Raw genomic sequence first — 22788 nt, 5'->3', positions numbered from 1 at the left:
AATCATAATATATCCACAGGATTTCTCCACAGCATTTTATCTCTGTTCTTTTTCATTCCATCAGGATACATCTTGGGGGTCAAGTCTGAGGGAGAACCATCTGAAGTATCACAGGAAAAAGCTGAGGAGCAGCTGCAGGAGCAGAAACTGAGGAGTCAAGATGGAGCAAAGAGACAAGAGGAGAGAGAGACTCACACAGGGGACAAACCTTATCAGTGCTTGGAGTGTGGAAAGAACTTCAGGTGGAGTAGTAACTTTACTCAACATCAAAGAACTCACACAGGAGACAAACCTTATAAATGCTTGGAGTGTGGAAAGAGCTTCAGTGACAATAGCAACCTTACTTCACATCAAAGAATTCACACAGGGGACAAACCTTATGAATGCTTGGAGTGTGGAAAGACCTTCAGTGTCAATAGCAACCTTACTTCGCATCAAAGAACTCACACAGGGGACAAACCTTATCAATGCTTCGAGTGTGGAAAGAGCTTCAGTCAGAGTAGCACCCTTCGCATCACAGAATGTATACAGGAGACAAACTTTATAAATATTTGGAGTGTTGAAAGACCTTTGATCAGAATGGCTACCTTCAGGCACATCCAAGGATCTGTTCAACGGAAGAGATGTATAAATGCTTTGAGTGTGGAAAAAACGTTAAGCAGAGTTCAACTGTTTCTGTGCATCAGAGGATTCATACATGGAAGCCGGGCTACCAACAGGATTTTTATGGGGAGTTTCAGACCCCCGACAATGTTCTTCTGTTAGCTTAACCACAGACTCTTCCACTTCCCTTCACCTGCTATTTTGGTGGCCTGTCAGTTTTTCCTGTGCAGAGGTTTTTGCTTTCCCAGAGATGGGTGAGCATCCAAGATGGATGCTGAGGCCAAGGTGGCTGCAGAGGCAAAAATAGCTCTCTGTTGCCCAGTTTTCCCCATGATATCCCCCTCCCTGGCAGTTTGTAGCTACAAAATTCAGTATTCAATTAATGACATTTCATCTACTTCCTGTAGATCCTCCCCCTCTGTCATTGCTACCTCCATGTGCATCATTCGAACTTCAGTTTTTGTGATGGACTTAGTCATCTTTGTCACACAGCGTCTAATGCAACCTAACACCAACTGGACTGTTACATATATGAGCACCAGCAAGCATAATCCCATTGTAACATATTTTAGCAGATTTTTTACTAGGCCTCCTAGCCATCCACCTGGATCCAGTAGCCATCCCCACCAACCACATCGCTACTCCGGTCAACATAAGCTACTTCTGCTATTTTCTCAGCATAAGATATTACGGAGTTGGCATAGGATTCAATCTCTCCAGCTGAACTGTTTGTCAGGGGTCTCCCTCCCTGCCGCTTAGGCCAGGGGCTCCTAATCCCCCCACACACAGACCACTTGAGAATGACTGATGGTCTTGGCAGAGGACTTCGTGATCCCTCAGCCTGTTGTAGCAAGTGTAATGCCCTTATTTTTATGACTTCTTTCATTTCCATAGAATTCAACATGTAATACGATAAAATATAATGAAAAATCAGTATGAATGTTCAATGTGAACATGCCACAGACTACCTGAATGAAGCTCATGAACCACTGCTGGTCCACAGACCACTGCTTGGGAACCCCTGGCTTAGATCCCCTGGGAGATGCTCCCATGCGGAAGATGGGAAAGAGGCTGGCAGCCCTCCTACTCCCAAGTAGACCACTGTAAGGCAGTTTGGGCCCCTGACCCAGGTGGCAAGTAAGCAGGTGGGGACCGGAAGAGAGCGAGGTGACGGTGCACTCACCATCAGCACCCCCAACGCACCGGGGTGGCACTGAGCCAGGGTGGCACTGGGCACAAGGGACAGGGCTACAACAAGAGAAGTCTGGAGGGAACTTAACAATACAAGGCAAAAGAAATCAAGATTTTTGTAATATGTCACTACATTTAAGCATGTCAGATACAGACCACAGTCAGAGGATTTCTGCAGTTGCTGATTTACATCCTAACTCTGCCAACAACTCTTGCGTGCAACTAATTTTAGGAATTTTCCTCTTATCTTTTATTTCTGTGCAGCCCAATATTTCTCTCACTCACTTTACTCTTTAATCGTTCAATAAATATCTCAAATGAAAAAACATGAGGTTGGATAATGACGTTTGACTTGGGAGGCACTGCCCTTTGCTGTCCTAAGGGTTAGTTAACTAACTTGGGTCTATCACTTTCCTCTTTAAAATACAAGAAATTTCCCCAGCTTCAGACTGGAAGGTATTAGAATTGGGATGGTGGGGGCACTATTTGTAGGCAAACTATACAAAATCTCCCTGCTTGTAAGGGATATTTCTGTTATGTAAATTTGTATATATGCAGAGATTGTTAACGGTGTGAGCTGCATGTGTGTCAGCGTGTGATGTTTGCCTAAGAAAGCAGCCTTTTACCCTGCATTGAGATCACTGAGACTTCAGACTTAGTAAAATAAGAACAGCTTCTTTATTTATAGAAATACGTAGTAGATAGGAAAGGCATACCTACTTCTATCTAACTAAGTTGGAGGCGCAACACCCAGGCTTGGGAGTTGCCCTCCTGGCTCAGGAGAGAGAGCAAAGACAAAGATGTCTCCTCTCTCTTGGACAGTCAGAGAAGAGAAGAGAGGAAAGGCAGAAGGAGGAGAGGCAGGTCAGCTTCCCTGAGCATATCAGTTTACAATGGAAGGAAGTCATGTAGAGAACAGCACAGGTAAAGGTGGGCAAGCCTAGCCAGAACGCTTCCAAATCGCATTTGCTGGGATCTGCAGAAGGAGAGCGTCCTCTTTGTGGTCACGTCCAGCTTGCAGACTCCCCATTGGGGCACCTGGTTGGCCACTGTGAGAACAGGATGCTGGACTACATGAGCCACTGGCCAGATCTGGCAGGACCATCCGGGGGCTCTCGCCACTTGCCCAACGGAGCTAATCCCTAAGAATTGACCTGCTCTGGCATCTTTTGGGGACTGGCCTTTGCCTTTTTGGCATGAACAACAAAGTATTTGGCTTCTAGTCTTTCGTGAAATGTGAAGATTGTGTTGTCTTAATTTTTTGTAATTTCATTTTCTGGGGAAGGAATATAGCTCGGTGACAGGACATCTGCGCTTGGCATGCAGACAGTCCCATGTTCAGTGACCAATGGCATCTCTAGGGACTCCCATCTGAAATCTAAAAAGCTCTGCCAGTCAGTGCAGACAGTATTGAGCTACATTCACCAAGGATCTGACTCAGCATACGGCTGTGTTCCACAGTTGCTATCCTTTGTGAACTGCTTTGGGGACCTTTTTTGGCACAGAAACAAACACCAGCAGAGGCCTTATGTTCTCTAGGCAGCAGAGCTCTGGGTCCAAATGGAGCCTCTTCATCTGGGACCCCCCCCCCGATTTGAATATTGGGAGGTGGTTGATACAGCTAGTTATAAGGAGGAGTTTTTTATAACTCTGAGAGGCCCAGGCTGGATGTTTGTTTAAGGTGTGTGTGGGGGGCCTTCCCTCACATGGGATTCTTCGTCAGTGCTATTTCTTCCTGCTCAAATGTGCGTTAAGGATGATGGAATCCCCTCCATGGGTGATGCATGGACCAGTTCAGCACCACCCACAAAAGAGCAAACGAAACAAAGTCTGGGTAAAATGCTCTTTTAAAGAAAGGGTTCCCAGTTCCCCAAAGCAGATGACGACATTCCTACAAAGTGGAGAAGCAAGGTGTGAGACGTATATTTCTAGACTGGGGACAATTTAGCCCCTTAAATTTTCCAAAGTGCAATGCCATCTCCCTCCGGGACACTGGGCCCTCTCTCTCGCAGTGGGGCCCTCAGAGGGTCTGCTGGGGAGTGGAGGAGAGTCTTTGGGCATGTCCAATTCCCATCCTCCCCCAGCCCTGTCCTCATCATCTTTCTTGTTTTTCATGCAGAGGAAGAGTCCGGGCGCCACAAAGACCAGCACCAGCACCAGCCCCACAATCCCCGTCCACATCTTGCTCTTGGCGGAGTCTGACTGCGCCTCTGAAGAAAGAAAAGGAAGAAAATGACACACAGAAGGCCTAGCGGGAGAACAGGCAGGCTTGGGATCAGCCCCTCGCAGTCCCAGGATGCTCCACTCTTCCAGCAGGAGTCTGCCTCCATGCCAGGGCACTGGGAAGATGGATCAGGGCTGGGGAGGTGTGGGAGGAACCCAAATCTTGTACCCCAATGCACGGTGATGGGGCCCTCAAAGCTGGCGTGCTCCACCTGGCAGGCATAGACATGTCCACGCTTTGGCTGCACTTCCAGCATCACCTCAATCTGGAAGGTCCTGTCCCCGTTCCGGGTGGTGTCTGTGGTCCACACTCTGCTCTCCTCCTTCCCGTTCCTGAACCACTTGATCTCGATCTTCGCGGGGTAAAAGGCGGCCACATTGCAAATCAGCAAAGCGTTGAGGGTCACAGAGTCATTCTGTGGGGGTGATCACCACCTTGGGATGGACTGCAAGGGGGACAGAGAAGATCGTGGAGGGGGTCAGAAGGGGAGAGGAGTGGAAGGAAAGTCTTCCAATGAAGGAGGGAGAGAGAGACCCCTAAAACTCCTGCCCGATCCCCACCACCACCACCACAACTAGTTCCTTTTCTGAACCCCCCATCTCTCTCAAAGGGCCCCCTCACAGAAATCTGTCAACAAATACGGAAAAGAAAACAATGGCCCACAGACTGGAAGCGTTCAATATACATCCCAATTCCAAAGAAAGGAGATCCCAGGGACTGCAGTAATTATCAAACTATTGCCTTAATATCCCATGCAAGTAAAGTAATGCTCAAGATTCTACAACAAAGGCTCTTACCATATATGGAGCCAGGGCCGCATTATGACTTTTGTGGGCCCCTCCCACCATAATAATATCAATATTAAAAATTATTTTTATATAACTAAATACTTCAACATTTTATTTTATTTTCTGTTTCAGGCAAAAATTAATAGATTTTTGTGGGCCCTAAAAGTTTCGTTTTTTTCTGATGTGAGAAAAAAAGTAAAACATTTTCTTCGACCCTAAAAGTTTATTTTTTTCTTCTGATTTTAAAATAAATTAAAACATTATTATGGGCCCCTAAATGTATCATGGGCGCTAGGCACTGTGCCTACTGTGCCTAATGGATAAGTTGGCCCTATATGGAGAGAGAAATGCCAGATGTCCAAGCTGGATTTAGAAAGGGAAGAGGTACCACAGATCATATTGCAAACATGCGTTGGATAATGGAACAGAAAATGGAATTTCAGAAAGAAATCACTCTGTGCTTTATAGATTACAGCAAAGCCTTTGATTGTGTAGATTATGAAAAACGATGGGATGCTTTAAAAGCAATGGGGGTGCCACAGCATCTGATTGTCCTGATGCACACCTATACTCTGCACAAGAGGCTACTGTAAGGACAGAATATGGAGAAACCGATTGATTCCCTATCAGAAAGCGTGTGAGACAGGGGTGTATTTTATCACCCTATTTATTTAATCTATACGCAGAACATACCATATGGAAAGCAGGATTGGACCAAGGTGAAGGAGATGTGAAAATTGGAGGGAAAATATCAATAATTTAAGATATGCAGACGATACCATACTACTGGCAGAAACCAGTAATGATTTGAAACGAATGCTGATGGAAGTTATAGAGGAAAGCACAAAAGCAGGACTACAGCTGAACATCAAAAAGACTAAAATGATGACAACAGAAGATTTATGTAACTTTACAGTTGACAATGAGGACACTGATCTTGTCAAGGATCAATACCTTGGCACAGTCATTAACCAAAATGGAGACAATAGTCAAGAAATCAGAAGGAGGCTAGGACTGGGGAGGGCAGCTATGAGAGAACTAGAAAAAATGTCCTCAAATGCAAAGATGTATCACTGAACACCAAGTCGGGATCATTCAGACCATGGTATTCCCGACCTCTGTGTGTGGATGTGAAAGTTGGACAGTGAAAAAAGTGCATAATACAAATCAAGAAAAATAAATATAATTTGACTTAAATGACTTACAGCGTTCACTTCACTGTATATTATTACAAGATGTTCATTTACCCTCTGCAGGTACTTTAAAAGTTGGAGGGCACCTTCTCTCTCTCTCTCTCTCTCTCTCTCTCTCTCTCTCTGTGTGTGTGTGTGTGTGTGTTTACAGATACAAGTAATCCTGTTCCAAGTGTGGAAAGAGCTTCAGTCGCCTCTCCCTGCTACGGTCACATCAAAGGATGCATGCAGGGGAGAAACCATGGAAACGCTGTTTGCAAAAAGCGCTTTGGCGACAGCGCGCAGTAGGAGCCTCCGCGCCTGCGCCCTGGATTTGCACAAGGGGCAGAGCCTGCGAGACGTTTGCCCAGAGCGCAGCTGGGATTCAGTCCTCCAGCGGTGGAAGGAACTGAGCTCTGTTTCCTCGAGAGGCAGGATGTTGTCATGACAATGGGAGGGACAGAGGGAGAGAGACAAGGGTGAAGTAAGGAAGCAAAGAGGATTGATTGATTTCCGAGAAGGAGGAGGAGGAGGAGGAAGGAGGCTGGATCGTGGCGAGGACGGAAGACAAAGAGAGAGGTGCAGCAGTGGGGGTGAGAAAGGGTCAGGAGTTTGCATTTGGGGGTGGAAAGAGGGGGAGATCCTCCCCCCCACATCTCCCCCGGGAATTCATGGGGGGGAGTCGCATGCATGCAACCCAGCTGCAACATTGGGGGCCGAATAGCTGCAGCGCTTCCATTGCACGATCCTGGTTGAAGCGCCCTCTCCCCAGGAGTGGGGGTGGGAAGAGACGCCCTGGGGCAGAGGAGACCCCCGGGTGTCGGGGCTAGGAAAGGCGGCCTACCTCGCTGGGCTGCTGTGTGAGGACAAAAGGGGAGCAAGGGCAGGCGTTCCCCTCCCCCCAAACGCCTTGCACAAGAAAGCAGATCCCCCAAAAGAGAGTAAGCAAGCGAATAAGTGAGCAATATTTTCTCCAGGTACAAACGGGGCTGTTTTATTGTTCATTCTGTCCACAGTGTGTTTCTGTGAGCCCATTTCTGCACTGCGGTAGTTCCTGGGAGGAAACACGCTTTTTGTAGAATCATAGAGTTGAAGGGGCCTGTAAGACCATCCAGTCGAACCCCCAGCTGAGTGCTTACCCTCTCCCCCAAATTTGCACTTTGCCTCTTTTCTTGGGATCTCCTCAAATCTCCCCCCATTGTAGATACACTCTCTCTCTCTCTCTGTCTCTCTCTCTCTCTCTCTCACACACACACACACAGAGAGAGAGAGAGAGAGACAATCATCTCCTTGCCTTCCTGACCTTACAACATGGTTGCTGCTGCTGAAAGTTGGGGAGGGGGAGATTGAAGCACACCCTGTTGCCCCTTCCCCTTTCAAGCTGGACGCAATCGTCTGTGCAGAAGAGGCCGTCTCTTCAGCAGAGGGCATGTTTTTCTTTCAGGGTCCGGTGACCTTTGAGGAGGAGGAGGAGGCAGCAGCTTTCCATTTCACGGAGGAGGAGCGGGTCTGCTGGATCTGGGCCAGAGAGGTCCGCGCAGGGAAGCCATGGAGGAGAATTATGAGATTGGAGCCTCTTTCAGTAAGGAGACACGTTTTCTTAACTTATAGATGTTGAAGGCCATTTGCGCCAATGATGCGTGGAGTGGGAAGTCAGTTTCTCACTAGGGATTCTGGGAGTTGTTGTCCAAACTCCAGTGGGAATTGCTGCTCTGTTGGCGCTTGGGAGAATCCTCTCTCCCTCCCTCCGCCCAGTTTTTGCTTTTGGGACCTAGGAAGAGGCAGAGGTGGCAGCTTGCAAAATCAAGGTGGAGGCCCCTGTGCTTGCACCAGTCTGTGAGCAGGACTGGTGCCCGCCTGGATCCTGCCCCCACGCATCAGAGTTGAAATCCTTACCAGTTCTCAAGACAGCCTTAGTGCAGTTTCTGCAAGAATGTTGCTGCATTCCGCATATTGTTGTGTATTTCGGTTGAGGAAGATTCTCTGGAGAAGCTCTCCAAATAGATGCCACTGAAGAAGACTTGCTTCAAGTCGAAACACATTTGGCAAATTATTTGAGATGTGTTGTACATTTTATCTTTGCCTTTTATATTTCTATATTAGTACACCTTCATTTTATTATCAGGATATACATACTGTCTACAGAGTTAACAGTTCACATCACACTCTGTGTGGTAAATTGCATGTGCATTAGAAATTGGACATTACTGTGTATTCAGCCATAGACTATATTTTCCATCATTCATTTCTACATACGTTTTTCAGAATCATACCATGACTTAGACCTTCACTTTATGTGTGTTTGCATATTTTGTCTAATTCAGCATTTTCATGGTTGGTACCACAGATGGATTATGGGGACTGGGGGTGGGGGGAGAAACACTCTCTCTGACAAATTTCTCACTCCCCCACCCATGCACCCCCATTGCTGGAGCGCTTTCGACATGCAAATTATAACTGAATCATAAACTGGAAGTTAAAATTATGCTGCAATCCCAAACATGCTTGCGTCAAAGTTGACTCCATCAAAATCAATAGGACGTTTTTCAGAGAAAATGCATTTAGGAAGGGAGCATTTATTTATATGCAACACACCATCATTTCCCTTCCAGATATCCAAACCATATACTCTGGTCCTTTTCTGTCTCTTCCCGATGCCAGTCGAACCCCCAGCTCAGTGCTTATCCTCTCCCCCAAATGCACTTTGCCTCTTCTTGGGATCTCCTTAAACCTTACCCCCCCACTGTAGACTCTCTCTCTCTCTCTCTCTCTCTCTCTCTCTCTCTCACTCACACACACACACACGCATGCACACACGCACGCACATGTTAGGACAATCATCTCCTTGCCTCCCTGACTTTATAACATCGTTGCTGCAGCTGAAGGTTGGGGGGGTGGAAATCAACCTACATTTCCCACTCTGGGGCCCTTGGAGGAAGATCTGAATAAACATGTGTGGCCAGCAAATAAGCTCATCTCAGTCATCCAAACTGCAGCCCTGCAAGGTAGACAAGAAGGGTGTCACCCTACCGTTTTGCACCCCAGCTGCTCACTTTTGAGAAGAGGTCAGTCTTATTTCATTATAAAGTAATCATCAGAAAGTCATTTGCTTCAGGAACTGGGAAGAGTGGTCAGGGATGATATTATTGAAAATTGGCTGTGTTTTTGTGAGCTTCGTGGAAACAGAGGAAGGTGCCTTATGTTGACTTGGTCCACCTAGCTCAGTATTGTCTGCACTGACTGGCAGCTGCTATCACGGTTTTCAAGCAGGGAGCCTTTCCTAGCCCTGCCTGGAGATGCTGCTTGCAGTTGAACCCAGGACTCTTTGCATGCAAGGCAAATGTCCTTCACCTAAATGGCTGTGTAGAGAAGTTCTGGATTTGAGGCTAAAGTTTTGCTCTTTTGGGGAATGGGTCAAGGTAAATGCCCTTTCTGCTTACGGCATCCACAGTCCTCCAGTTTCAAAACCAGCCGTGGGAAACCTTTCTAGCTGTGCGGGCCGGATCCTTACTGGGCCCTTGCCTCAGGATCCAACTCTGACACGTGGGAGGAGCTCTTTGAATGCTGTGAATGATTCAAGCACACCCTGTTGCCCCTTCCCCTTTCAAGGTGGACGCAATGGTCTGTGCAGAAGAGGCTGTCTCTTGAGCAGAGGGCATTTTCTTCTTGCAGGGTCCAGTGACCTTTGAGGAGGAGGAGGCAGCAGCTGTGCATTTCACGGAGGAGGAGTGGGTCTGATGGATCCGGGCCAAAGAGCTCCGCACAGGGAAGCCATGGAGGAGAATTATGAGATTGGAGCCTCTTTCAGTAAGGAGACACGTTTTCTTAACTGATAGATGTTGAAGGGCATTTGCGCCAATGATGCGTGGAGTGGAAAGTCAGTTTTTCACTAGGGATTCTGGGAGCTGTAGTCCAAACTCTACAGTGGAATTGCTGCTCCCTTGGCGCTTGGGAGCGTCTTCCCCTCTCTCACCCATCCTTCTTTCATCCAGTTTATGCCTTTGGGGCCTCGGAAGATGCGGAGGTGGCAGCTTGCAGAATCAAGGTGGGCACCCCTGTGCTAGCACCAGTCTGTGAGCAGGAAAGGTGCCTGCCTGGATCCTGTCCCCACACATTGAAATCCTTGCCAGTTCTCAAGACAGCCCTAGTGCAGTTCCTTCAAGAATGTTCCTGCATTCCGCATATTGTTGTGCGTTTCGGTTGAGGAAGATTCTCTGGAGAAGCTCTCCAAATAGATGCCACTGAAGAAGACTTGCTTCAAGTCGAAATGTGTTTGGGAAATTATTTGAGATGTGTTGTGCATTTTATCCTTGCATTTTATATTTCTGCATTAGCACACCTCTGCCTTTTATTGCTGTGTTGTCATTGGGAGTGTATGTACATCATGTCTACAGAGCTAGCAGTTCACATCACACTCTGTGTGGAAAATTGCATGTGTATTGGAAATTGGACATTATTCCGTACTCAGCCATAGACTATATTTTCCATCATTCCTTTCTACATATATTTTTCAGAATCATACTATGACTTAGACCAGTGGTTCCCAACCTTTATGAGCATGGGACCCCATTTATGAGCTGAAAAAAAATTGTGACCCCCTCACCCCACGGAGGCAGGCTGGCTGCCAGGAAGGAAGGGGGAAAGCAGCCTTTCTTTGCAGGCTTGCTTCTTTTTGCTTCACAAGAAGCCCTCTCCTCTCATTCTAAGTAAGGGCGTTGCCAGTAGCGGCAGTGCAAGGAGACAGGAATCAGTGATAGTAATCCCCTCTTCTTCCTGGTAGCTCCACCCTCAGCATCCTTTGGCATCTGCCATGTATTTTATAGGCAGATGCCTGTCCTTAGTGTGCCTGAAAGATGCTCTGGAGCTTCAGAAAAGGCCTCCCCTCTCATTTGGAGCAAGGGGGAGGTGTCGTCTGCAGCGGCAGCAGAAAGCAGACAGTGTAGAGGGAGTGAAGACTTTTTAAAAAAAAAAAAATAATTCATTTCTTTACTGTTCACGGCCCCTTGGTTGGGAACCACTGACTTAGACCTTCACTTTATGTGCTTTTGCATATCTTGTCTAATTCAGCATCTGCGTGGTTGGTACCAGAGATGGATTATGGGGACTAGGGGGTGGGGGGAGAAACGCTCTCTCTGACAAATTTCTCACTCCCCCACCCACCACCCCGATTGCTGGAGCCCTTTCGATATGCAAATTATACCTGAATCATAAACTGGAAGTTAAAATTAAGCTGCCATCCCAAACATGCTTGCGTCAAAGTTGACTCCATCAAAATCAATAGGACGTTTTTCAGAGAAAATGCATTTAGGAAGGGAGCATTTATTTATATGCAACACACCATCATTTCCCTTCCAGAGATCCAAACCATATACTCCGGCCCTTTTCTGTCTCTTCCCGATGCCAGCACTGATATATGCATATACATTCTCAATCTATGACATTGAAGAGCTTATGGGAGCATTTCTGGCGACACGAATATTTTGTGGTGGCTTCACTCTTAATCTCCATGGAGAAAGGTTTCCTCCAGAAGTGTAAATGTGAAGTGCAGCCCTGCTCCCTTTTGGAGGAGGAGGAGGAGGGCGAAGCTCCCAGGGCTGGTTTTGTCTCTCTTTGTGATGAGATGATGTTGTCCAAATGAAAACAGCTGGGTTGGCTGAGTTCCACCGTGCCCTCCCCAACAGGCAGTTCAGGTTGGGTGTCATATCCAGTGAGCGCATGTTCCCAAGTGCCAGGCTGACCCTGCTGGGACCACACGGCCCTGTCCTCTTCAGGGGGTGCAGGAGTTAACAAACAATCCCTCCTCTTAGCTGCAAATGGCTTGACTTGGAATGGCTGAATATTTTGTGTTTAAAAGTAATTGTCCTGTCTGTTTCCTTGGAAGAATCGGAGCTCAATTCCCGTTTGGAAGATGGAGAGGATCTTCTTCAGGTTCCCAAAGAGGAGGAGACCTCAGCAGGTTGGTGCTTAGCTGTGCTGCAGAGCCTCTTTTAGTCTCAGAAATGAAGCATTTTTCCATTCCTGAGTAATATCATCCGGGGAGAGTCACCCATCAGGCTGTGAATTCTGGTGGACATCTTGGATGGTTTTAAAAGGGGCTAAGAAAAATGGCTTCATCCCCAGTCTGTGTCTGTTGGAATTACTTTTTAAGATGTTTTTGTTTTAATATATTTTAAAGCCTGTTCTTAATGATGCATTTGAGAATGTTTTTAGTGTTTTTGTTTGCCACCCTGGGCTCCTACTGGGAGGAAGGGTGGGATATAAATCTAAATGAATAAATAAATAAATGGAAGAGAAGGCTCTCAAGGGCCACCAGTCCTGATGTTTATGGGCCACCTGCAGAATCGGGGACAGCAGCAGGAGATGCGCTCTTGCCTTGCTCTCTGCCTTGAGGGCCTCCCATGTGTGTCTAGTTGGCCCCTATGGACCAGGCTGGCTCCAGGCTTTTTTGGGGGGGTCTTGAGGACAGGGTATCAATGAGGCCCTTATTCCCTCCCTTTCTTCTTCAGACCGCACCCCTCTTTCCCCTTGGCCCCAGCCCTTCAATATAAAATAATATGGTGACCCCCTAAAAAGTGGAGGGGAACCTTTGGCCCTCCAGATTTTGGTAAACTGCAAATTTCATCAGCGCCTGCAAGGATAGCTAGTGATTATGGGTGATGGGAGTTCAACAACATCTGGAGAGCCGCAGGATCCCTACACCTGGTATAATTTAATCTGCAAGCCCAAATGCACTTACCAGGGAGGGTGTCCCATTGGACTCAGTGGGGCTTACTTCTGAATGGGTGTGGCATTTATTGGGGTTATTTACATCCACAGTGGCAAGGGATCTCATCCTTTTACCTCGATTCTAAGTGGGGTTCTTCCTGTCCCGCTCCCAGAATTAAAAATCAAAATGTTGAAATTCAAAATTCTTCCTCCTCTTAGCTTTAAGTTTGTAGAAATTGTTTGATATGGAATCCCTGACTTTTTATGTTGTGGTTAAAAATAAGTTCTCTTGTCTGTTTCCTTGAAAGAACGAGACCTCACTTCATGTAAGGAAGAAGGAGAAAGTCTGTTTATCCAGGTCCCCAAAGAAGAGGAGGAGACCTCAGCAGGTTGGTGCTTAGCTGTGCTATGGAACCTCTTTTGGTCTGGGGATGGAAGCATTTTTCTGTTCCTGAGTAATGTCATCGAGGGGAGAGTCGCCCATCAGGCGGTGAGTTCTCCTGGTGGACATCTTGGATGGCTTGAATGGGAGCTGGAGAAATGCATGGAAGAGAAGGCTCTCAAGGGCTACAAGTCTTGATGGCTCTTGCCTCCTGTCCTCCTTGTTTTTTTAAGATGTTTTGTTTTAAAAGTGATTTTGGTGCTTCATCATTTATTTGCCCTCCTGGATTCCCTTTGGAAGGAAGGACAGGATATAAATTTTATTGGTATTATTTGGACTGATTGTGGGATTCCCATACACATCGATTCAGGCCCTGTGGAGATGCTGGACTAGATAGGCCTTTGGTTTGATCAAGCTCATCTCATGTTGTAAAGAGGAAGGTTGGCCATCAGGTGGAAGTTCTCCTTCTGTCCACTGAGAGATTCCCCAAATTAAAATATCTGGCTTGGCTTCCGGATCCTGACAGTCTGAATGAGACCCAGCTAATTTTGTAGCGGAAAGTAATTTGTGTGTTTCCTTGAAAGAGCTAGGCCTCATTTCCTTTTCGGAAGGAGGAGAAGAAGAAGATCCACTTATCCAGGGTCTCAAAGAAGAGGAGGCGGAGACATCAGCAGGTAGTGTTGTGGGGCCCTTTGTGGAACTGAAGATTCCCCCCCCACCCCTCTTGTTCCTGAATAATGTCATCCAGGGCAGACTGACCCATTAGGCTACCAGTTTTTCTCATGGTTTTTCTCTCTCCATTCCTCTGCACCTAAAAATCACACAACATCTCATTCCTCGGAGTTTCTCTTTATCCACAGACCTTCGGTTGCGAAGGATGAAATGGTCCCATCCCTCCCAGGATTCTGGACAGGCCTGTGGACCATTGATCTTAAGAAGAATTTTGGAATGCAGGAGCCCCAAACATTCAAACCTAAAGCCTCTGTCCCAAACACGTATCTCTGTCACTTAATTTCCAAGTTAAAGACTATTAAAATTTGAATAGCTAATAGTTGCAGCAGCACCGGATTCTTCTTCCCATTCTCTGTGGTGTGTGTAGTTTGGGTTACTCGCTTGCGTTATCAGGGACGATTTGTACCACAGACTCCTTTTTCTGGTTGTGGATCCTGCAGGCTACTTGATAGCTGGTCCTTCCTTTAAGAAATGGGGCAGACAGTCGAAGAGGGCTTCTTCATACCTCTCCAGCTCTTGGATTTTATTTCCTTGAAGCCCAAAGTAAATGTGAGGCCATGCATGTTCTGCAAGAGGGTCCCCATCTCGCAGTCATGCAGCTGAGATCTTGCAAGGCTGCACCTGCCTGAAGCCAAATTCAGTATTACTTCTAAAAATGAGCCCCTCTGAACAAAAGTGGGTCTTGCTTCTCATTAAGCCCTGCATCAAATGGAGCTAAAAGCTCATCAGCACAGATATTATCTGCCAAAGCCACACAGCTCAGGTTTTCCACAGGTTTTTATATGAACTCTTTTTAAACCCAAGACACATTCTACAGCATATTTACTGGTTTATTTAAAAATTTATTCCTCACTTTTCAAGGAAGGCAATGGTAAACCACCTCTGAATACCGCTTAACATGAAAACCGTATTCATAGGGTTGCCATAAGTGGGGATCGACTTGAAGGCAGTCCATTTCCATTTTCTTTTCGAGGAGCTTCTTCCACACTGTTTCCAATAAAAGGGGGTGGGAAAACGTGGATGTCATTCAATATAACAAGCGGTTGGAGGCAGGTGCCCAGAATGACAAAACAAAAAGATGAAATGTCACAATTTTATTCCGTTTATGCAATTAAAATGTGTAAAAAGCCCAACGCGTTTCGGCTAATCAAATCTAGCCTTCGTCAGGGGCTGAAAGAGATGGATATACATTGAAATTACTTAACATGCTATTCAAAATTGTAACTTAGAGTTTTAGTTTTTTTGGGGAGGGAGAACAAACGTTTTTCTGTCATTATGTTGTTATTCCTCACATGCTTGTTTCAATTTTTTTCAAAATGATGATAACGTTGGTCTTGTTCAAAGGAATACAAGTAGTCAGTAACGCGTTTGTCAGGCTGATTCTGGTAAGTGTGTTTATTGAGAGCTGCCGAGAAAAATATAGTTTATCTCAACTACTTTCAGCTGGAATTTGTGCTTGTGGAGTAATGGCTGACTCTCATTCCTTAGGGATCCAGTTTCAATGACGTATAGTGTTGCAGAGTGAAAAATAATATGTCTTCAATGGTCTCTGATAGAGTTCAAAATCACTTAATAATTGTAATCGCTTTTAATGTTGGATTTAATATACACGCTTCCTTCCAAAGGAAACTAAAACTCTAAGTTACAATTTTGAATAGCATGTTAAGTAATTTCAATGTATATCCATCTCTTTCAGCCCCTGATGAAGGCTAGATTTGATTAGCCGAAACGCGTTGGGCTTTTTACACATTTTAATTGCATAAACGGAATAAAATTGTAACTTCTTATCTTTTTGTTTTGTCATTCTGGGCACCTCCCTCCAACCGTTTGTTTCCAATAAAAGCCAAACTTCACTGGAAAAATAATATATATGTATAAAAAACAGAATATAAGACCTAATAAGGATCATAAAAACAGTAATTAAGAATTCTTCGGGGGGGACAAAAAGCTTTCAACAAACTTGGAAAGCGTAAGAATGTCTGGGCTTGTTTCTCTTCAAAGGGAAGAGAACTCCAAAGAACTGGCTCCACAGCGCTCAAAGCACGTGGCCCGAGTCGCGTGCTGTTGGGAAGGCTTCACCCCTTTGCTCTCGTTCAAAATGTTTTCAGCGTTCAGATTTGGTCTGGAATGCCCAAATACTTTGTGGTCAAAAGTAACTAATCTTGCCTGATTTCCTTTTTTTTAAAGAACCAGACCTCATTTCCTGTTGGGAAGAAGGAGAAGATCCGGTGATGCAGGAACCCAAAGAAGAGGAGGAGACCTCAGCAGGTAGATTTACTTATTTATTATTTAATGTATATCCTGCCCTTCCTCCCAGCAGGAGCCCACATGCTTAGCTGTGTCGTGGGGCCCTTTGAGGAGCTGAAGCTTCGCTCCCCTCGCCCGCCCCGTTCCTGTGTAATATCATCCGGAACAGACGGACCCATCAGGGCACAATTTCCTTCCCTTCATCCAACATCTCACAATATTCCCTCCTCGGAAAATAGCTCAGGTTTTGCACAGGTGTTGATATGAACCCTTTTTTAACCCAAGACTCATTCTACAGCATATTTATTGGTTTATTAAAAAAATTATAGCTCACTTTTCGAGGAGCTTCCTCCTGAGAACAACTTACCATTTCCAATAAAAGCCAAACTTCACTGGAAAAATAATATATATATATAAAAAATATAACTGAATTATAAACCAGCAGTTATATGTATAAAAACCAGAATATAAGACCTAATAAGGATCATAAAAACAGTAATTAAGAATTCTTTGTTGGGGGGGGACAAAAACCTTTCAACAAACTTGGAAAGTGTAATAATGTCTGGGCTTGTTTCACTTCAGAGGGAAGAGAACTCCACAGAACTGGCTCCACAGCGCTCAAAGCACGTTTAATAGAGAGGCTCTTCTTTCAATGCCTTCATTCTGCCAGCCCTCCCCAGTTTCCTGTTCTGTTAGAATTAAGGTCACCGTTTAATTCAGGAAAGCCAAAACGTGGCCCTGCCCTCCTTGTTTTAGGGTAGCCCGGCAGACAAACTGTTTAGCGAGTGATGTTTCTCCTGCAACGGGTGCAAATTGGTGGGAGCTACTTCCCTCCCTCTTCCTACACCAGGTGTAAGTTCCCTGCTAAATCAGAGGGTGTCATCCAGCTTCTCCACACCACACACCTTTATGGCACATCCACAGTGTACATGGAGAGCATGTGGCTTCCTCCCAAGAGTCCTGGGAGTTGTAGTTTATGAAGGGTGCTGGGAATGTAGCGCAGTGAGGAAAAACTATTATCCAGGATTTGTTGGGGGAAGCCATGTGCTTTACATTTGTGTTGAATGTGCTTTAAATGTCTGGTGTGATCCTACACTTCTATCATGTCTCCTCTTTCCTTTTTTTCTATGAGAAAAATCCCCAAATGTTGCGTCCCTTGATCATTTTGACTGCTCATTTCTCTACCGCTTCCGCCCCTCGAATGTTATTTTTGGGGTCAGGCAACCAGAATTGAAGACAGCATTCCAAGTAGGATCACATTTTGGATGTGTATAATGGCGTTATGATATTGGCAGTTTTCTTTTCAATCTGTGTCTTAATGATCCCTCACATGCAAATCACCAATAACATCAGTACCTTAATTGGGGCATCTGCTATGACCTCAAGGTCTCTCTCCTGTCAGTCACCTCTGGCTCAGTTAGGATTTTTCACTTCTGTGCATCACTTGACGCTTGCTTACATTTAATTGCATTTTCTCTTCATTTATTCCTGCTTTCTCCTTCCTGATCTTTAAACACTTACTGATGCATGAGAGCGCATTTCCTCATATCCCATGATTGCTATATTCCACTCCATGTTTAGTAATTCTGTATTTCATAATATTTTCCACTACTTTTCCCGGAACAGGTAATAGGCCTCGGATTTCCCGGATACCTTCTGTGTCCTTTTGACTTGCATATTGTCATACATTTGCCAGTCCATATGGTAGCAAGTCTTTGGGAGAAGGTACATATTTTTCTTAGAAGATCAGCAATGTCACATTTGGGTTATTTTAAGACCTCTCAGGTAGATGCCATCTGGACTTGGCATGATTTGTGAACACTAAAGCAAAAGATCCCGCTTGTCCCATCTCTCTTCAGAGTGTGAGTGGAGGGATCATAAAAACAGTAATTAAGATTTTGTTTGGGGGGGGGACAAAAAGCTTTCAACAAACTTGGAAAGCATAACAACGTCTGGGCTTGTTTCACTTCAAAGGGAACTACACAGAACTGGCTCCACAGCACTCAAAGCATGTGGCCCGAGTTGCGTGCTGTTGGCAAGGCTTCACCCCTTTGCTCTCGTTCAAACTGTTCGCCATAAGTCGTAGTCGACTTGGAGGCACATAACAACAATAACATGCATTTATGATAACCAACTTCAGCATTGTGGGAAAATCTGTGTTTTTTATGATGATGATAGTTGAATAGTGAGGCTCTTGTTTCAATACCTTTATTCTGCCAGCCCTCCCAGTTTCCTTTTCTGTTAGAATTAAGGTCACCATTTAATTTAGGAAAGCAGAAACGTGGCCCTGCCCTCCTTTTTTTTAGGGTAGCCTGGCAGACAAACTGTTTAGCGAGTGATGTTTATCCTGAAAAGGATGCAAAGTGGTGGGAGCTACTTCCCTCCCTCTTCCTACACGCCAGGTGTAAGTTCCCTACTAAATCAGAGGGCATTACCCAGTTTCTCCACACTGCACACCTTTATGGCACATCCACTTACGCACTCTGAGGGTAAAGTTGCTCTCCAACATAGCAGTCTTGATGCCCCCTCCACATCTACTGTAGTCCCCAATGAGGTGTCCACTGCAACGTCTGCTGCAACTTCTTTGGAACGGTTTCGGTTGATGCGGCTTGAGGACACAGACAAGGTGCTTGCGATGATGTGGTCAGCAATGTGTCTTCTTGACCCTTGCCCTTCTTGGCTTATTAAAGCTTGCCAAACGGGTGTGACCAAGTGGATCCAGGGTGTGGTCAACGCCTCATTGCAGGAGGGAGTTGGTGAGACAGCTGTGGCCGTTTCTGGACCGGGATAGCCTGACCACTGTTGTCCTAGAACGGGTAACTTCCAGGCTGGATTACTGTAATGCTCTCTATGTGGGGCTGCCCTTGAGATTGGCACAGAAGCTGCAGCTGGTGCAAAATGCAGTGGTGAGACAGCTCACTGGGGCAGGGTATCTCCAACATGTCACCCCGCTGCTGAAAGAATTGCACTGGCTGTCCATTTGCTACCGGGCCAAGCTCAAGGTTCTAGTTTTGGTGTACATATACAGCTGGAGACCATTGAGAGACCACCTTATCCCTTATATAGCCAGTCGATCGCTGCGATCTGCAGGAGAGGGCCTCCTGCAGATACCGTCTTATCAGGAGGTTCATTCTGCACAATATAGGAAATGGACCTTTAGTGTGGCGGCACTTACCCTGTGGAATTCCCTCCCCTTAGATATTAGGCAGGCCCCATCTCTGCTATCTTTCCATAAAAACATAAGAAGAGCCTGCTGGATCAGGCCAGTGGCCTATCTAGTCCAGCATCCTGTTCTCACAGTGGCCAACCAGGTGTCTGGGGGAAGCCCGCAAGCAGGATCTGAGTGCAAGAACACTCTCCCTTCCTGAGGCTTCTGGCAACTGGTTTTCAGAAGCATGCTGCCTCTGACTAGGGTGGCAGAGCACAGCCATCATGGCCAGTAGCCATTGACAGCCCTGTCCTCCATGACTTTGTCTAATCTTCTTTTAAAGCCATCCAAGCTGGTGGCCATTACTGCGTCCTGTGGTAGCAAATTCCATAGTTTAAAGAGGTACTTATTTTTGTTTGTCCTGAATCTACCAATATTCAGCTTCTTTGAATGTCCATGAGTTCTAGTATTATGAGAGAGGGAGCAGAAATTTTCTATATTCACTTTCTGAATGCCATGCATAATTTTATACACTTCTATCATGTCTCCTCTGACCCGCCTTTTCTCTAAACTAAAAGGCCCCAAATGCTGCAACCTTTCCTCATAAGGGAGTCGCTCCATCCCCTTGATCATTCTGGTTGCCCTCTTCTGAACCTTTTCCAACTCTATAATATCCTTTTTGAGATGAGGCGACCAGAACTGTGCACAGTATTCCAAATGCGGCCGCACCATAAATTTATACAATGGCATTATGATGTCAGCTGTTTTATTTTCAATCCCATTCCTAATTATCGCTAGCATGGAATTTGCCTTTTTCACAGCTGCCGCACACTGGGTCGACATTTTCATCGTGCTGCCCACTGCAACCCCGAGGTCTCTCTCCTGGTCGATCACTGCCAGTTCAGACCCCATGAGTATATATGTGAAATTAAGATTTTTGGCTCCAATATGCATAATTTTATACTTGTTTATATTGAATTGCATTTGCCATATTTCCACCCATTCACTCAGTTTGGAGAGGTCTTTTTGGAGCTCTTTGCAATCCCTCTTTGTTTCAACGACCTTGAACAATTTAGTATCATCAGCAAACTTGACCACTTGACTGCTCACTCCTAATTCTAGGTCATTAATGAACAAGTTGAAAAGTACAGGTCCCAATACCGATCCTTGAGGGACTCCACTTTCTACAGTCCTCCATTGGGAGAACTGTCCATTTATCCCTACTCTCTGCTTTCTGCTTCTTAACCAATTCCTTATCCACAAGAGGACCTCTCCTCTTATTCCATGACTGCTCAGCTTCCTCAGAAGTCTTTGGTGAGGTACCTTGATGAAAGCTTTTTGAAAGTCTAAGTACACTATGTCTACTGGATCACCTCTCTCTATATGCTTGTTGACACTCTCAAAGAATTCTAATAGGTTACTGAGACAGGACTTTCCCTTGCAGAAGCCATGCTGGCTCTGCTTCAGCAAGGCTTGTTCTTCTATGTGCTTAGTTAATCTAGCTTTAATCATACTTTCTACCAGTTTTCCAGGGACAGAAGTTAAGCTAACTGGCCTGTAATTTCCGGGATCCCCCCGGATCCCTTTTTTAATATTGGCGTTACATTTGCCACTTTCCAGTCCTCAGGCACGGAGGAGGACCTGAGGGACAAGTTACCGTATATTCCGGCGTATAAGACGACTGGGCGTATAAGACGACCCCCAACTTTTCCAGTTAAAATATAGAGTTTGGGATATACTCGCCATATAAGACTACCCCTGCTTATGACATGCAGCAGGTACTTAGCAGGAAAACTGTCACTTATAAACTTATAAATATTAATATTTGGATTGTCCAGTTGTTTTGTTTTTGTGCCTAGGAATTACCACCAAAAACTGGGGAAAGATGTGAGAAATCTTTTTTTTAAAAGCAACATTAAATGCCTAGACTCTAGTTTCCAACACTATGGAGTATTTATTGATTGATTAAGAGAATTTATATCCTGCCCTCTTGCTGTTAAAAACAGAGCTCAGCACAGCTTACAAATATAGTAAAAACAATAAAAATACACAATCAGAGAAAAACAAGCCAAAATGTTAGGAAAAGGAGTCTTTCACACCACATGCTCAGTTCTAAATACTGTTGCAGCAAGTTTTACAAGTTCCTCCAGTATTCCACTGGTGCAGGCACTCAGACATTCAAAGTACTGTATGTTTCTTAGGTTTTATAAAAGCAGAGCTTTGCTTAACTCAAAATTTCTTCTCCCTTTGATAACCACATCTACACAGGTTCCACCTCCATACTCAAAATGAAACTGGGCCTGGAAGTGTACAACAACCCCACACATACCTTGCTAATTCGATTATCAATGCCAGGATGTCTGTCTTATCGACTACTCTCCTGCTCCCCCCCCCCACACACACCGGGCATCATGAAAGACCCAGTCCTGGGCTCAGAAAGAAAATAAATATCTGGTCCTCTTCAAAGTATTGATAAGCTTCTTGTTTTAATTGAAATAATAATTATAAATTCTTGTTCTTATCACTAATGGGAGTTAATTATCTTGCATATGCTGCTGTTTCTTCTATGGCTGTAACAGAGTGAGGTTAAAGATAAGTGAAATGCAAATAGGAAAAAAAATACAGAAGGCAGTAACACTTTCCTAAATGTAATACCATAACAACCACAACAAGATTCCTATAAGGCAAAAAACTCAGCATCTCACAACCAGTCAGGATTCCTAACCAAAAACCAAAAATATGATAAATGAAGAAATATTTATATAAGCATAACTATCAAATATATTTATTATTTACACAAACTGTAAAGATATTTATAGTGCAATCCTAAATTTATTTATTCAGAAGCAAGTCCCAGCGTATTCAATGGGGCTGACTCAAACAGGGACAGAAATGCAACCTCAAGTGATAAGCAACTTCATTCACACAACCCAAAATTCCGAATCATGCCACTTTACACTGTTTTGCAACTGTTTATACTTGTTTTTATGGTTATTGGATTTTAAATGGCTTTATTTCTTGTTGTGAGCTGCCTTGGTTTCCAACCCTACCTCACAGGGGTGTTGGAAAGACTCCATACACACACGCACACACTGCAGATGTATAAATACATACAGCCCATATAATAGTTTATTGTCAAACCAATTGGTCATTGCAGAAAAATCAGTATTTTTTTAAAAATCAGTATTAGTTTCCTACAGAATAAAAACTGCAATACCTAAGTAAGCCCTGCCTACTTGCTTTAAAATAGGACGGGGGGGGGCAGAAAGAGAACACAAACACAATTCTTTTTTACATTCACTCCAAAGTCCCATTGATTTTCAGCACATTCATAATCATGTCTACTCAAAAGTAATTCCTACTGAATTCAGTAGGATTTACTCTGGACATATGGGATTAGCACTGTTTTTACCCCCAAAAGCAACTATTGGGAAGGTTTTCAAAACACTGCCCAGGATCTGACTCCTACACAAAACGGGGAAAAACTGAAATGTATATACCTACCCAATTTATGAGATTTTCAGATAAACAGGAGGGGAAACCACCATTTTCTGGCCTCGCAATGAGGTTTTGCAGACACTGCCACCAAACAAACA

At 44.9% G+C, this 22788-nt stretch overlaps 1 protein-coding gene across 1 annotated transcript in view; it reads left to right on the top strand.

Moving 5' to 3' along the window:
• The window catches only part of LOC133379095 (zinc finger protein 420-like), a 54111-nt gene that overhangs the window by 18688 nt on the left and 12635 nt on the right, over positions 1-22788 (top strand). The window contains exons 3-9 of the mRNA XM_061613706.1: positions 65-752; positions 1498-1507; positions 9683-9785; positions 11860-11934; positions 12992-13072; positions 13650-13739; positions 15985-16065. Coding sequence (XP_061469690.1) covers positions 65-752; positions 1498-1507; positions 9683-9785; positions 11860-11934; positions 12992-13072; positions 13650-13739; positions 15985-16065 — 1128 coding nt within the window. The remainder of the gene's footprint in view (positions 1-64; positions 753-1497; positions 1508-9682; positions 9786-11859; positions 11935-12991; positions 13073-13649; positions 13740-15984; positions 16066-22788) is intronic.

This window comes from Rhineura floridana, chromosome 3, assembly GCF_030035675.1.
Source record: "Rhineura floridana isolate rRhiFlo1 chromosome 3, rRhiFlo1.hap2, whole genome shotgun sequence".
Taxonomy (NCBI): domain Eukaryota; kingdom Metazoa; phylum Chordata; class Lepidosauria; order Squamata; family Rhineuridae; genus Rhineura; species Rhineura floridana.
Note: the sequence above shows the minus strand (reverse complement) of the source record. Positions and strands in the feature narration are given on the sequence as shown.